Source organism: Leptodactylus fuscus, chromosome 11 (assembly GCF_031893055.1).
Source record: "Leptodactylus fuscus isolate aLepFus1 chromosome 11, aLepFus1.hap2, whole genome shotgun sequence".
Lineage (NCBI taxonomy): Eukaryota > Metazoa > Chordata > Amphibia > Anura > Leptodactylidae > Leptodactylus > Leptodactylus fuscus.
In genome coordinates, this window is record NC_134275.1 from 48,977,049 (window position 1) to 48,994,969 (window position 17,921).

The 17,921-nt window shown below is 47.6% G+C and overlaps 1 protein-coding gene across 2 annotated transcripts in view; it reads right to left on the bottom strand.

Annotated features, from left to right (window-relative positions):
* PRX (periaxin) overlaps positions 1-17,921 on the bottom strand; it is a 58,714-nt gene that overhangs the window by 7,664 nt on the left and 33,129 nt on the right. Inside the window, exons 2-6 of one of the 2 annotated variants that reach the window (XM_075259924.1) lie at positions 4,011-4,066; positions 3,848-3,937; positions 2,037-2,144; positions 1,614-1,773; positions 183-376 (exon numbers count right to left, since the gene is read on the bottom strand). In XM_075259924.1, the coding sequence (XP_075116025.1) occupies positions 183-376; positions 1,614-1,773; positions 2,037-2,144; positions 3,848-3,937; positions 4,011-4,066 (608 nt within the window). Of the gene's footprint in view, positions 1-182; positions 377-1,613; positions 1,774-2,036; positions 2,145-3,847; positions 4,067-17,921 lie in introns of both variants that reach the window. The other variant, XM_075259925.1, reaches the window with a different exon arrangement.

Genomic DNA, 17,921 nt, shown 5'->3' on the forward strand with positions numbered 1-17,921 from the left:
AAACAGGAGTCATCGAAAATGGTGCAAATTGCACTACATATATCACAACACTCGAAAACCTTGACGTAGCAGACGAGACATATTGGACACGTTCCTGTTTCTTATGCCGCGTCTTACATGGAGTCTAATATTTGCATAAGTGACGAGCACCATGATCACGTAAACGCTACACATGGACTCACCATTTTTGGCATCTTTGCCTTTGGACCTTTGACTTCCACACTCCCGGAGCTGGAGGACACGCTGACATCACTAGATGCTACCGTCCTCTTCAGGCAGTAGGAGACTTTATATTGTTCTGCATACTGAAGGATCTTCAAGGCGTCTTCATATTTAATGTTTTCAAAGAAGACTCTGGCGCTGAGGATCTGGTCCCCTGAGAAAAGAAACAAGTGTAAGAAGGTGCGAGGTGAGCGGTGGAATAACAGAAGAGAAAGCACCGGCCAGGACACAACATAGTCTGGGGCTGATTGTTCCTTCCATCCTATATACTAAAGGGTACTGTGCAAAAGATTTAGGCAGGAATACTGCAAAGTAAGACTGTTTCCAAAAATAGAAGTGTTGAGGGTCCATTCACACAGTGGACTCCTCCCTGACTTGGCCTTCCTTTGTATCCTGTGGGGGGGGGGGCAGAGATTGTAGTGGGGCGCTGAGATAATAAGTGTCCTGCTTGATCTTGGTACAGATTCTGGGGAGGGGGTGGGAGTGGAAGATGAAGTGGAATCTGTGGCAAATGACAACCGTAAACGTCTTTCCATATTCCATCGCGTGAACTTGATCCTAATAGATTGATTTTTGTCAATTTCTGTCAAAATCCAGTTATTGAAGAAATAAGAAGTCTAAATCCCATTAATATTCGGTGTGACCTTTGCCCTTTGCCTTCTTCTCGGGACTTGCAGACAGTTTTTGGCAGGACAGGGTAGAGAGGTTGTTCCCGCCGCCATCTTGGAGAACTAAGCCCAGATCTTCTGTGGATGTTGCTTGCTCCAATCCATCTGTCTTGTGAAGGATTAAAAACCCTCTTGTTCAAATTAGGCCTACGACAACATAACCCAGGGATCTTGAGCCCCTAACAGTCTCTTCATGTCCTCCCAGACAGACTGGATGATGATGAGATCAGGGCTATATCTGTGGGGGCCGGACCATCACTTCCAGGCTCCTCCTCTGTCTACAGATGGGACCTTTTGCCTTTTGAAGGAAATATTCTGTCTTGGCTTCTATTCTCAGATTCCGCCTTTAGCTTTCTTGGAAGCCCAAGCATCAATCTACAGGTAAGTTCCTTTTTTCCACCAATAATGCCTTACTTGCATATTCCTTGCCCGCCTCGATTTCTGATAGCATTCTTGCCTTGTAGCATTTTTCGATACCTGCCTAAAACTTTTGCATAGTCTGGTATATACTGGCCTTCTTACAGTGGTCCGCCTCTCTACAAGACCATTTCTCAATAGTCACCTGACCTTGTTTTCTAACCTTGTAGACCTGACGGAGAAGGAACTTGTCCCCAGCCATATAACTAAGTGATACAGCCAGTCAGCGCTGGCCCCCTATCTGCAAGGCTCCTGTACGCTGCTGCCTATACGCTATAAACACCATTGACTCTAACCTATAGTTACCTTGAAGCACAGATAAGCTTTTGGCGGCGGGGGAGTCCTTGAGGATTTCTGAAACGAACAATCCATCTCGGCCTCCTCCAGAGATGCTAATGCCGGACATTCCAGACTGGACCTCGGTTTCTACAATCACCTCCACCAACTCGGACGCTCTTAACTTCTCCTGGAGAAACATGGCAAGACATTAACCACAACAACCAAGATGTATTCACAAAAGTCACAGACCGAATGTTTCGCAGTAACCTAAAGAAGTTCTCGTCTCACGCTGGTGCTCTAGTGCTTATACCCAGCAGCCAAGCAGAACAGGCCGAGCTTCAGTGTAAGACTATAGTGATATAGAAGATACTCCAAGATCATGAAGCAAATCCAAGTATGTCCTTAAAGGAACACAAACTAAGTGAAGTCAAAACCTGGAAGACGCCCCACCTCCGTGATCTTCACATTGGTCTCCATTGTGGACTCCTCCTCAGAGTTTCTTTGCCCTTTAAGTAGCAAAACTTTCTTCAACTCTTCGTGTAGTTTCTCCTTCTGAGCCTGAAACCAAAATGAGAATCTCATTAAAGGCCAGAATCGTAATCCTGTCTGTTATTACAAGGTGAGATCTAAGTGTAGGCCACACCCTGGAGAAGAAGAAGAAGATGGCGGCAGTGACTGGGACAACTGAGAGGAGGCCACAAATGTTCCTTCCTCCACAGTCTCTGCTGTATCTTATATATATCTCTCATATATCTCATATATCTCATATCTCTCGTATCTCTAGCTCTACCGACTTCAGCTTCAGTCCAGTCTTTCTTTATAATTTTGGGGAAATGAGTAGGAGAACTTTGGCTACTTCATGAGAAAGTTGGACAGGAAAGACTGTTCTTGTGGATGTCACACGTAAGAGATCTCCGGACCAAGACAGGAAAGAAACGTTTAGGATGAACAGAGAAGTTCTGTTGTGTTTGTGTGCCAAGGAAAGATATGAGGATTATACAGGATGGTCCCGTCTACTGCCCCCCAGTATAGGAAAACATACATGAAATGTCAGGTACCGAGGGGTATAAGAAAGAGGGAGAGAAGCTGAACTCTATCATATACCCTATATATCACACAGCTCAGCTTCCCTCCTCTATCATATACCCTATATATCACACGGCTCAGCTTCTCTCCTCTATCCTATACCCCTATATATCACAGGGCTCAGCTTCTCTCCTCTATCCTATACCCCTATATATCACAGAGCTCAGCTTCTCTCCTCTATCACATACCCCTATATATCACAGGGCTCAGCTTCTCTCCTCTATCATATACCCCTATATATCACAGAGCTCAGCTTCTCTCCTCTATCATATACCCCTATATATCACACAGCTCAGCTTCTCTCCTCCATCATATACCCCTATATATCACACAGCTCAGCTTCTCTCTATCATATACCCCTATAGATCACACAGCTCAGCTCCTCTCCTCTATCATATACCCATACCGCCCAACTTTTGAAGAACTGAAAGAGGGACAAAATGTGATATATAGGGGTATATGTACCCCTATATATCACACAGCTCAGCTCCTCTCCTCCATCATATACCCCTATATATCATACAGCTCAGCTTCTCTCCTCTATCATATACCCCTATATATCACACAGCTCAGCTTCTCTCCTCTATCATATACCCCTATATATCACAGAGCTCAGCTTCTCTCCTCCATCATATACCCGTATATATCACACAGCTCAGCTTCTCTCCTCTACATATAACCCTATATATCACACAGCTCAGCTTCTCTCCTCTATCATATAACCCTATATATCACACAGCTCAGCTTCTCTCCTCTACATATAACCCTATATATCACACAGCTCAGCTTCTCTCCTCTATCATATAACCCTATATATCACACAGCTCAGCTTCTCTCCTCTACATATAACCCTATATATCACACAGCTCAGCTCACACCCTTACACAGATATATAATAGATTCTCTCAGCACGTATGTTTGGTTTGAAAAATGGATTCAGGGGGTCCCATACTGAATATTGCTATGAGACCCCCTGACTGTGACCTATAGATTATTTCCATGGCAGTAAAGAACTGTTAATGAAGTTAATTCAGATGAATGTTTAATCAGGTCGGAGTCTCTTCACCTAGTTGGGGGCGCAGGATGTGGGGTGGAGGAGATGACCCTGCGCTGCCGCTACTTCTCAGCCCAACATCCTTTTCCCTTTCTTCTAATGAATGAGAGGAAATTCTCACCGCTCGATCTGCGTCTTTGATTTCCTCCGGGGACAGGTGGGGGCGGCTGGTGGGGGGAGACCTCGGCTTCAGGGGGTTGAACTGTACTGGCTAAGGAGAAAGTGGAGAAGATCAGACAGAGCAGAACCTAATGGAGGGTATAGGTGTATATAGGGGAACTTACCGGGGGTTCAGATACTTTACTAGACTCACGAATCTCCGCTCTCTCTGCCCCAGCGCCTGGAAAATAACAGACACAAATGTAACAGAGTCATCAGCCCTGAGAATGTATACGGCCACATTCATTCCATTATAGAAACAAGGCCGGCACCACACATGACCACAGCTCTGCAGATAGATAGGTTACAGTCACCAGAACCAGCATATCACCCCAGCCCTGCAGATACATAGGTTAGTGTCACCAGAACCAGCATATCACCCCAGTCCTGCAGATATATAGGTTACAGTCACCAGAACCAGCATATCACTCCAGCCCTGCAGATAGATAGGTTACAGTCACCAGAACCAGCATATCACCCCAGCCCTGCAGATAGATAGGTTACTGTCACCAGGACCAGCATATCACCCCAGCCCTGCAGATACATAGGTTAGTGTCACCAGAACCAGCATATCACCCCAGTCCTGCAGATATATAGGTTACAGTCACCAGAACCAGCATATCACTCCAGCCCTGCAGATAGATAGGTTACTGTCACCAGAACCAGCATATCACCCCAGCCCTGCAGATAGATAAGTTACAGTCACCAGAACCAGCATATCACCCCAGCCCTGCAGATAGATAGGTTACTGTCACCAGAATCAGCATATAACCCCAGCCCTGAAGATAGATAGGTTACTGTCACCAGACCCAGTATATCACCCCAGCCCTGCAGATAGATAGGTTACTGTCACCAGACCCAGCATATCACCCCAGCCCTGCAGATAGATAGGTTACTGTCACCAGACCCAGCATATCACCCCAGCCCTGCAGACAGATAGGTTACTGTCACCAGAACCAGCATATCACCCCAGACCTGCAGATAGATAGGTTAGTGTCACCAGAACAGCATATCATCCCAGCCCTGCAGATAGATAGGTTACTGTCACCAGACCCAGTATATCACCGCAGCCCTGCAGATAGATAGGTTACTGTCACCAGAACCAGCATATCACCCCAGCCCTGCAGATAGATAGGTTACTGTCACCAGACCCAGCATATCACCCCAGCCCTGCAGATAGATAGGTTACTGTTACCAGAATCAGCATCTCACCCCAGTCCTGCAGATAGATAGGTTACTGTCACCAGACCCAGTATATCACCCCAGCCCTGCAGATAGATAGGTTACTGTCACCAGACCCAGTATATCACCCCAGCCCTGCAGATAGATAGGTTACTGTCACCAGACCCAGCATATCACCCCAGCCCTGCAGACAGATAGGTTACTGTCACCAGAACCAGCATATCACCCCAGACCTGCAGATAGATAGGTTACTGTCACCAGACCCAGTATATCACCCCAGCCCTGCAGATAGATAGGTTACTGTCACCAGAACAGCATATCATCCCAGCCCTGCAGATAGATAGGTTACTGTCACCAGACCCAGCATATCACCCCAGCCCTGCAGATAGATAGGTTAGTGTCACCAGAACCAGCATATCACTCCAGTCCTGCAGATAGATAGGTTACTGTCACCAGACCCAGCATATCACCCCAGCCCTGCAGATAGATAGGTTAGTGTCACCAGAACCAGCATATCACCCCAGCCCTGCAGATAGATAGGTTACTGTCACCAGAACCAGCACATCACCCCCATCCTGCAGATAGATAGGTTACTGTCACCAGAACCAGCACCATGGGATTAATCATGCTATATAAATATACAATAATAATAATAATAATAATAATAATAATAATAATAATAATATTATACAGGAGGGGATATATATATCCTATCCTACTAATCCTACTTCCTGCTAATATTATAAATGTGACAGTTTGGATGCTTGTTCCTCAATCACACAAAAACGGCAAAATGGATTTGGATGATATTCGGCACATAGATACTCTGTAACCTGGAGTAACACATCAGCTACTTTGTATCCCGGTAAATGACATGGCTTCACCACTGTTATGAATTTATGGTCACATACTATATTACACTGCTCCTGTAACAGCTTATCTCAGGTCCCAGGGTTGTTATCTCTCTATGTAACTCAGCTAACCCTCAGTCCATTGTGTACAAGCATCTGCATATTATCTGATCTGCTCCAGGCAGAGCTGACACACTGGATGGGAAAAAAACTTTAATCCAAATTGGTAGTTTTCACATTTTAAACATGGCGGGAAAAAGAAAATGTAATTTGTTGCAAAATTCTAAAACAACAAGAGCTATGAAGGAGCCAGAAGTCACAGAATTCTCCTGAAGCGGAGCTGATGGGGATCATCGGCTCTAACAACACGCTCATTATATGGTGTCCCAGCGAGCTGCTGAGATGCTGGGACAATCACAGGCACAGCGCGAGGAACAAGTTCAGTGACAGGTCAGCTTGAGAGCTGCTGAAACGCCAGAGCAGGCAAACCATTGATGCTAGCAATCTGCTAAATAAAGGCGGATCATTGATGCCAACAACACACAGATGAAGTCACGGGCAGAGACTAATACATATATATATATATATATATATATATATATATATATATATATATATGTATATACAGGAAGGGATGTATATGCAGTTCGGGACAGTGGAGCCACATGGAGTCAGGGACATCGTAGATCACTATGATATAAGGACTCCGGGACTCTTGACTGGGTTCAGTCTGGGAAATCCGTCTCATATATGGACCAAATATTTTTCTGTAAATAATTTCTCCTCTTGGGGTTCAGTCTTGTAATTCCTCGCGTGTGGCAGTATGGCGCCATATTACTCTCCACATATAGTCGGTCAATGATGTGGCCCTAACTGTATGGACATTATTGAGACCCTCGGCTGATCAGCCCCATTGTTCGGTGCCCATGTCTAGTAAATCTCAGCTTCAGCCATCCAAGGCAGGTCCACAGGGCCGGGAAGTGGAGAACATGTGAACAGCCCCCTGACCTGACACCATATCCTTAAGAAGGGCCATCAGTATAAGGTCTGTGCGGGTCCAATAGCGCTACCTGGCTGTTCGAGGAGACTGCGGCTCCCCAGCATGTGCAGCTCCCCCTTGTTGACCAAGCACAGTGCCGTACTTGTAGTTGTGGCAGAGCCTGGTATTACAGCTCAGCCCCATTCATGTATATGGGAGCCCGATGCAATACCAGAGACAGCCATTACAAAAAGTATGGCGCTGTGGTTTACAGAACACACACCTGACCGCTAGCAACAGTCAGATTGTCCCTGATATAATCCTCACAACCCCTATACGTATACGTTACTGCTCCCTATATCAGATCATTGTCTGTGCAAATCTCCCCAATGTCAGGACCCATCAAACAGCTTCCTCAGCCTCTGCCATAATGAATTGGCATGTTGGGGTCAGTCCCCGATTTATCCTGTGGTCACATGGGGCCGCCCTCGACTTATCTTGGGTTTGATAATAAATCCTTCTGTAAGGTCAAGATCAGCCGAATTCTTCAGGCCGGTGTTATTTTTAGTAACAGGCGATGGATGTTTGTGGACATATGGGTGCGAGGGAGGGACACCTGCCACCCTCACTCTGGGGTCTCCCCCGCATGGAACTGACAACACTCTGTCATCATCACCGACAACTGGGACACAACACGGGAATCCATAGAGATGGGAATATTGAGAGCCTGGAGAAGCCTGAAACCCCGCCGATCAGCTGTCTGAAGAGGGCAGTGGGGTCTTCCTTGTAGCATTCACATCACATTCATTGGTCACATAGTATAGCAGCAGCTCAGTCCCATTCAAATGAGTGGGGCTGAGCTGCAAGACCAAGCACAGCCCCTACAAAACGTCCAGTGAGGTGCTTTGTGTTCAATGAAGAGTCCACAGCACGGCAGTCTCTTGAACCAGTTGATCTGTGTGGGTCTCGGGTGTCAGACCCCCGTCGATCAGATATTGATTGATTGATATATAAGTCCCACAAAATCTCCTAAGGGGTCATTGAGTCTCCAGAGGGTCCCCAGAGGAAACCTCTGCAACATTCTGTGAAAAGCGATGCGGGAAGAGACATGATGCAGTTTTTCCCGCAGTAGTTTTTGCTGCGGCGCGCTACGTGGGGGCTTTGCCAGGACCTGATGACCGTCCTTTATGATAGCTCATCAATGGAAGATCCATGGGGTCTGACACCCGACACACTCCCTGGCCATCACTTCTACTGTACAGACCAATGGATGTCATGAACATAAGTCACATGGCCTGACGGCAGCTCAGTTCCATTCAAGTGAAATGACTGAGCTGCAATACCAAGCACAACCACTATACAATGCACAGCGCTGTGCTCGGTAATAAGTGAAGGGGCCGCAGCGTTTTGTCACATGGGGCCCCAGCCTTAGGCTTAGTCCACATGTAGCAGTGGAAATACGCCACAGTTTTTTCCGCAGCAGATTTCACAGACATTCTGCAGAGGTTTCCGTAGATATCATTGACATTCTGTGATTTATAAAAACACAACAGTTTTGCTATTTGAGCGCATGCGTTGTGGATATTTTTCTGTACAATCCCATCCACTTTGCAGGGATCGTTCCCTCCGCGGCTTTTACACCATGTGGGGCCCGAAACTCTACAGAATTGTGATAATCCATTATGGAGAGTCAGGACTTCTGTGGTTGCTGTCAGGACTTTCAGGGCTTTGGGATCCCGGACGACAGGTCTATTACCGCACATATAAGTAAATAGTACCGCACTATACTGTGTGTCCACCATTGGGGCTCTTATTACTGGGGGTCGCCCCTGCTGGAAGCCCAAACATTTGAATGAAATTTGGTGAAGAGAACCCGGATCCCCTCATTACAAATCCTGTAGATGGCCGTCATGTTATGATGGGCCCCAGATTCTAGTCTTGGGGTTGGGGCAGATATTTCGGAGCCTCCTGCAGACGTCCTCCACAATCCAGACACGAGAGTCCCGGTGTAGACTCCACAGTGCGGACATATTGTGCACGTTTATCCTCCATGACGTGAATCATTACGGTAATATTTGTTGGTAAATTTGCGCACACCATGTGATGACTCAGAGACGCGCTGGGGCCCCATTCCTAAATCCCACGCCTGGCACTGCACTGCCCACGCAGGCTGATTCTCATAAAGGTCAATGCTTCATAGACGAAATTCTCTGCCCCTCTGGGGACAATAGGGGGCCACACTCAGACTCCCTCGAAAAGGCATTACACACATACCAAAGACGTCTGACAGAGCCGAACAATGGCTTCCTTAATAGCAGGGCGCGACGCCATGCTGATTAACCCTATCAGTGCTGGACAGTATGTGTCCACAAAGGGGCCAAAGAGAAATCATTGGTATCTGAAATCTACCAGGATAAGATCAAGAGACATAAAGTACAAGGTTGTAGAGATCAGAGATAAAGGCGTCTCCAGAGATGTTCCCGGGGCCCAATATCAATAACAGGGCCCCTCATCTACCAGATATTATAGTGTTGCCCATCAGCCGGGCCCTCGAGACGCCTCAGGACTCCCTGAACCGCCAGACATCCTAGGACATGTTCACAATGAGAAATCTGATTCAATAGGCCACTATATGGATCTATAAGGATTGTGTGCGCCGCCATATAGACTACCCTACATGAAGTATTACTAGGAATGCCGCGTATAAATTCACAATCATACGGAGAGATGATGACAAGTAGGCGAGAGCAACGGAAAGACTCCGCACATCAATGGTTACTCTTGTTAAAAGGGGCAGACACGTAAACAAACAATGCCCCCCCCCATCACTGCTGCGGCAACCCCCAGACCCCCACCCCCCCACCCGATCATACTGTATAAGTCTGACGGAAAGACAATACAAAAACTCTACAAACCAGAAGAAGGGAGTTTGTCACCGAAACGGTTTCGTGTTAAGAAGATTTTTTAGGAATTTTTTATTTTTTTCTATTATCTCTATTTCAATGACTTTATCGTGTAATTGTGACTCTGACTACTAAGCCTAATAATAGACTGCCAGCTCTGTAGAAGTTTTCTTTGCAGCAATCACCTCATTTACATCACAGATAGGATTACAAGAACAGATAACACCTTTATAGATAACACCACTGATGCAGCATTACATCACCACTCACAATAGATGATGTGACAGCTTAGCTCCTCCCCCTCACTGCACAGGGCATTTTCAGGAAACTCTCCCATAGACCTCAATGAGTCGCTCCAGACTGTTACTGCCTATAGCCATGAGACTGCTGTAAAGCAGATCACTAAATGCTGCTTAGGTAACATGGCCGCCCCAAAGGCAGGGTCAGAAAATAAATGTGCAAAGAAAAAATAAAAACAGATTTACAAATAAATAAAATAAATGGGTGACCGATTCCTTTTATGGTCTCATTCACACACAGCAGGGGGCGCCACCTCTACCCCTCTATAGGATAGTAGAAATATCTGAGCTGTTCTATGATGTCACAGCCGGCGCTCTGGAGCTGCTGAGGGCAGGGGTAATAATTTGGGCAGAGGTGACACCATGTGTTACCGATTGGGGGGAGGCTGCAGCTACAGCCAGGAATCTACAACATAAACAAGGAGCTATTTATGGCGCGGATTCCCCTCCGCCTGCTGAGCCTTGTCATGTCATATACAGTCTGATGATGTCATGTCTGTATGTATTGAGTATGTTATATACAGCCTGGCGATGTCATGTCTATATATGTTGAATATGTCATAGCTATATACAGCCTGGTGATATGTAGCTTCAGAGAGGCTGGAGATCTCCTGGCATTGTGTACTAGGGCGCTGGTTATGTGACCCGGCTCCCAGAGTCCTGCGCTGGAGGTTTATATAACTGCAGACATATCCTGGCCACCAAACATGACAATGTGGATGATATTATAGCGTCACATAGTGATCAATAAATATACCGTATGCCGGTGGTTTGTATAGTCACCAAGACCAAAATCTCACTAATGTCCTCAAAAATACATCAGACCCATTAAAGGGGTGTTCCCAAGTGGACCGGTCACCAACTTGCAGGCTGTAAACTGTTCACTTCCTGGTTTTCTCCGTAAATTGGTGGGCAGGGTTTCACTTGCTGTCTCACATGTAAAGCCAGCGGTGAATGGCTTCTATGCCGCTGGCCTTGCATGCCTGGTGCTCCCTTATCAGCAAAATTCAAATAGCAGAGCTGATAACTGGAAGAGCAGGAGATAAACAGCTCAGAAATACAAGCTCGCTCCGAACACTCAGCCCCCCTCCCCTCCTGAGAGCAGGGAACTATGTCACTTGTCCTGGGCGAAGAGATAAGATCATCCCCAGGTCCGTGGTTATGGAAATGCAGTGTAAACAATGAAGTGAATAAATTAAGATAGCGGCCAAACAAAGCAGTTTTGATGAAGCAATGTATTTTGGAAAAGTCTTAAATCCACATAAGCTAGCAGTATAGATAGGATCCTTGAGATGGGACAACGCCTTTAACTACTCACATGTCCGTCTACATCACATCTGTGGGCTCTAGTCTGTGGCCACAACTGGGCTCGGTCTGGGGTAGATGTGAAGGTGCCTCACGGCCTCTGACTCTAAGACATGGACATAAGGGAGGAGCTAGAACGGCCAAACAACTCCATGTAAGAATCCTATAAGTGATATATTATCAAAGTTTTACTTAATAAAAACCTTAATCTAAGTCCCGTCTACTAAAGTTCAGGAGGTTTCTTCAAGAACTGATCAAATATCAAGAATTTTCAGTTCTGTCAAATAAGGTCAAAGAGGAGAATGGCCGAGAGCAAAAAGAAGAAGAAGCTGAGCCCCGCGACCTGGTTCACATCACCTCGCCATCCTCATGATCCAATCCTCTATGGATTTTCGGCCCATAGGCTACCACCCCCCTTTCGCTAGTGGAGAGGAACCCTTGGACCATTCCCATTGGGGCCAACCTGGTTTGGTTTTCTTCTATTGTTGGGTCCGTTAGCAGTCATCTTGGGTTCCTTGGTTATGTAAACTCTTATCAAACATTTACTTTAGCTTTGACACGAGGCCAAAAAAGAAATATTTAAAGAATCTTTGTATATTTTTAACTCCATGACAAGGAAGGAAAAGCGTTTTCCTGCCATCCGTGGTCTCCACCAGTCTACAGACACAAGGGCGTCTTCTCCTGCCTCTCCCACTAACGCATCATACCTCAACTTCCGGGGCCTGGCCATTGGCTTCATATTCTATTAATGTCTCAGATAATCTGCTCACATCCTTCCGGCCCTGTCATGCCTGGACGTCCAGACCAGCTCAATGACATAGTAACTATACAAGAACGCAACGACTCACGTCACCACCATAATGGATTGGCACCAGTAAGGGTTAATCCAAAGCTATGCCGGTTATGTCTACGGAAATTACTCATCCAATATGGACATCGTCTTTCTGGGACCTGGGGTTTAATATAAAGGAATTTTAGAGCCTGTGGCCCCCAATGATGTCTGTTCTGCCTCTTCAAAAATATTCTACTTTCTTTCCTAGCTGGTTTTGTGAGTGATAAAATATCTTTCACCAAAATATGACTTAAATATTCTCTATGTCTTGGTGGAGAAACTCCAGGTCAAAAGGCTGTCAAATAAGCAGAACTCACAGGCTCTATATGAGTGGGGGGAGCAGGACTCACAGGCTCTAGATGAGTGGTGGGGGGAGCAGGACTCACAGGCTCTAGATGAGTGGTGGGGGGAGCAGGACTCACAGGCTCTAGATGAGTGGTGGGGGGAGCAGGACTCACAGGCTCTATATGAGTGGTGGGGGAGCAGGACTCACAGGCTCTATATGAGTGGTGGGGGAGCAGGACTCACAGGCTCTAGATGAGTGGTGGGGGGAGCAGGACTCACAGGCTCTATATGAGTGGGGGGAGCAGGACTCACAGGCTCTAGATGAGTGGTGGGGGGGAGTAGGACTCACAGGCTCTAGATGAGTGGTGGGGGGGAGTAGGACTCGCAGGATCTAGATGAGTGGTGGGGGGGAGTAGGACTCGCAGGATCTAGATGAGTGGTGGGGGGAGCAGGACTCACAGGCTCTATATGAGTGGGGGGGAGCAGGACTCACAGGCTCTATATGAGTGGTGGGGGGAGCAGGACTCAGGCTCTATATGAGTGGTGGGGGGAGCAGGACTCACAGGCTCTATATGAGTGGGGGGGAGCAGGACTCACAGGCTCTATATGAGTGGGGGGGAGCAGGACTCACAGGCTCTATATGAGTGGGGGGAGCAGGACTCACTGGCTCTAGATGAGTGGTGGGGGAGCAGGACTCACAGGCTCTATATGAGTGGTGGGGGGAGCAGGACTCACAGGCTCTATATGAGTGGTGGGGGGATTGCATTTTAGGCTTGAAGAAGCGTGACTGTGAACACGAAACGGCTGTTGCCTCTTTTTGCCAATAGTGCTATCACTCCCTCCCTCTGGATTACTTTTATTTATGTACCTAATAAAGGATATGTTTTAAAGAAAAGAGAAGACAAATGTCGTCCTTTGGAGAATGATTGGTGAGTGCCCACCCATTTCTACCTTTCTATATGAGTGATGGGGGAACAGGACTCACAGGCTTTCTATATGAGTGGTGGAGGAGCAGGACTCACAGGCTCTATATGAGTGGGGGGGGGGAGCAGGACTCGCAGGCTTTCTATATGAGTGGTAGGGGGAGCAGGACTCACAGGCTCTATATGAGTGGTGGGGGAGCAGGACTCACAGGCTCTATATGAGTGGTGGGGGAGCAGGACTCACAGGCTCTATATGAGTGGTGGGGGGGAGCAGGACTCACAGGCTCTATATGAGTGGTGGGGGAGCAGGACTCACAGGCTCTATATGAGTGGTGGGGGAGCAGGACTCACAGGCTCTATATGAGTGGGGGGGGGAGCAGGACTCACAGGCTCTATATGAATGGTGGGGGGGAGCAGGACTCACAGGCTCTATATGAGTGGTGGGGGGAGCAGGACTCACAGGCTCTATATGAATGGTGGGGGGAGCAAGACTCACAGGCTCTATGTAAGTGGTGGGGGAGCAGGACTCACAGGCTTTATATGAGTGGTGGGGGGAGCAGGACTCACAGGCTCTATATGAGTGGTGGGGGGAGCAGGACTCAAAGGCTCTATATGAGTAGTGGGGGAGCAGGACTCACACGCTTTCAATATGAGTGATGGGGGAACAGGACTCACAGGCTTTCTATATGAGTGGTAGGGGAGCAGGACTCACAGGCTCTATATGACTGGTGGGGGGGAGCAGGACTCACAGGCTTTCTATATGAGTGGTGGGGGGAGCAGGACTCACAGGCTCTATATGAGTGGTGGGGGGGAGCAGGACTCACAGGCTCTATATGAGTGGTGGGGGGAGCAGGACTCACAGGCTCTATATGAGTGGTGGGGGGAGCAGGACTCACAGGCTCTATATGAGTGGGGGGGGAGCAGGACTCACAGGCTTTCTATATGAGTGGTGGGGGAGCAGGACTCACAGGCTCTATATGAGTGGTGGGGGAGCAGGACTCACAGGCTCTATATGAGTGGTGGGGGGGAGCAGGACTCACAGTCTCTATATGAGTGGTGGGGGAGCAGGACTCACAGGCTCTATATGAGTGGGGGGGGCAGGACTCGCAGGCTTTCTAAATGAGTGATGGGGGAACAGGACTCACAGGCTCTATATGAGTGGTGGGGGAGCAGGACTCACAGGCTCTATATGAGTGGTGGTGGGGAGCAGGACTCACAGGCTTTCTATATGAGTGGTGAGGGGAGCAGGACTCACAGGCTCTATGTAAGTGGTGGGGAGAGCAGGACTCACAGGCTCTATATGAGTGGTGGGGGAGCAGGACTCACAGGCTCTATATGAGTGGTGGGGGGAGCAGGACTCACAGGCTCTATATGAGTGGTGGGGGGAGCAGGACTCACAGGCTCTATATGAGTGGTGGGGGGAGCAGGACTCAAAGGCTCTATATGAGTAGTGGGGGAGCAGGACTCACAGGCTTTCTATATGAGTGGGGAGGGGAGCAGGACTCACAGGCTTTCTATATGAGTGATGGGGGAACAGTACTCACAGGCTTTCTATATGAGTGGTGGGGGGGAGCAGGACTCACAGGCTCTATATGAGTGGTGGGGGGGAGCAGGACTCACAGGCTCTATATGAGTGGGGGGGGAGCAGGACTCACAGGCTCTATATGAGTGGGGGGGAGCAGGACTCACAGGCTTTCAATATGAGTGGTGAGGGGAGCAGGACTCACAGGCTCTATATGAGTGGTGGGGGAGCAGGACTCACAGGCTCTATATGAGTGGGGGGGGGGCAGGACTCGCAGGCTTTCTAAATGAGTGATGGGGGAACAGGACTCACAGGCTCTATATGAGTGGTGGGGGAGCAGTACTCACAGGCTCTATATGAGTGGTGGTGGGGAGCAGGACTCACAGGCTTTCTATATGAGTGGTGAGGGGAGCAGGACTCACAGGCTCTATGTAAGTGGTGGGGGGAGCAGGACTCACAGGCTCTATATGAGTGGTGGGGAGCAGGACTCACAGGCTCTATATGAGTGGTGGGGGGAGCAGGACTCACAGGCTCTATATGAGTGGTGGGGGGAGCAGGACTCACAGGCTCTATATGAGTGGTGGGGGGAGCAGGACTCAAAGGCTCTATATGAGTAGTGGGGGAGCAGGACTCACAGGCTTTCTATATGAGTGGGGAGGGGAGCAGGACTCACAGGCTTTCTATATGAGTGATGGGGGAACAGTACTCACAGGCTTTCTATATGAGTGGTGGGGGGGAGCAGGACTCACAGGCTCTATATGAGTGGTGGGGGGGAGCAGGACTCACAGGCTCTATATGAGTGGGGGGAGCAGGACTCACAGGCTCTATATGAGTGGGGGGAGCAGGACTCACAGGCTTTCTATATGAGTGGTGAGGGGAGCAGGACTCACAGGCTCTATATGAGTGGTGGGGGGAGCAGGACTCACAGGCTCTATATGAGTGGTGGGGGGAGCAGGACTCACAGGCTCTATATGAGTGGGGGGGGGAGCAGGACTCACAGGCTTTCTATTTGAGTGGGGGGGGAGTAGGACTCACAGGCTTTCTATATGAGTGGGGGAGGGGAGCAGGACTCACAGGCTTTCTATATGAGTGGGGGGAGCAGGACTCACAGGCTCTCTCTAGTGGGCAGTACAGTAACTTCTCTATCACATGGAGACACATTGAATTTCTTTCAATAACCTTTTAGCCATTTTTCTCTTTAGTTCACCAGTTTTATAGACAAATAGGAACAAAGAAGGTGAAAAGCAGAAATGATTAAATATCGCAATAAATGGGACGTTCACAAAACCAATGTATTGTAAGTATCAGACGTATAAGCAGGGTCTCTGCACATAATGTAGGGGATACTTGGTCCATAACATGAAGGACAATCTACACTAATCTGTACATGAGATTGTTGGTCATTTGGCTACTGTCTTGTCGTAGTCATATTAGATCTACTGTATGAGCCGGACACACGGGGTTATATAGGACCCCAATGGCTTCCAAGATGTTTAGAATTTTTATCATTGCAACTTAGTTGTAACTTTTTTCTTGCTAAACAAACCTTGAGAATTTACTCGATTGTGCGGTAATTTTATTATGACTAATGTGACCCAGGAATGATAAATTTGGCCATCAATGAGCCGACAGTAAGAAGACAGAAGCCACAGGTCAGGTCTAGCACACTTGTCATGGCACCCGCTGATATTCCTGGGACACCCCATAAAGATGCTCCGCAGACAGAGGGATATATATAGAGGGATGGGATACAGTATATAAATAGAGGTATGGTATACAGTATATAGAGAGAGACGGGATACAGTATATATATAGAGGGATGGGATACAGTATATAAATAGAGGTATGGGATACAGTATATATATAGAGGTATGGGGTACAGTATATATATAGAGGTATGTGGTACAGTATATAGAGAGAGACGGGATACAGTATATATAGAGGGATGGGATACAGTATATATAGAGGGACGGGATACAGTATATATATATAGAGAGAGAGGGATGGGATACAGTATATATAGAGGGATGGGATACAGTATATATAGAGGGATGGGATACAGTATATATAGAGGGATGGGATACAGTATATATAGAGGGATGGGATACAGTATATATATAGAGGTATGGGATACAGTATATATAGAGGGATGGGATACAGTATATATAGAGGGACGGGATACAGTATATATAGAGGGACGGGATGCAGTATATATAGAGGGATGGGATATATAAAGAGGGACGGGATACAGTATATATAGAGGGATGGGATACAGTATATATATAGAGAGGTATGGGATACAGTATATATAGAGGGACAGGATACAGTATATATAGAGGGACGGGATACAGTATATATAGAGGGACGGGATACAGTATATATAGAGGGACTGCCAGCACTGTGACCAGGGGGGCCTAGAAGACGAGACCCACTTCCTGCTACACTGCACCAAATACTCAGCTGTGAGGGCCGTCTACTACCAAAGACTCTCTGCCCACATCCCAGACTTCACATCTGCAGATGAGAAGAGGAAACTCTACATCCTACTGGGAGAAGAAGAGGCCACTGTGGAGATCGCTGTCCAGCTGTCACCAAACCAGAGGAAGATGAGACTCCACGGACTGTTATACCCGGAACCACCCGCCCCACCTCCCCATATAGCGGTAACCAACTAAGAGGAAGATGAGACTCCACGGACTGTTATACCCCAAACCACCCACCCCACCTCCCCATATAGCGGTCACCAACTAAGAGGGAGATGAGACTCCATGGATTGTTATACCCCAAATCTGTGTAATTAACAGCACCTGTTACTTACCTGAGGCACATAACAGGTGGTGGCAACAACTAAATCACACTTGCAGCCAGTTGAAATGGATTAAAGTTGACTCAACCTCTGTCCTGTGTCCTTGTGTGTACCACATTGAGCATGGAGAAAAGAAAGAAGACCAAAGA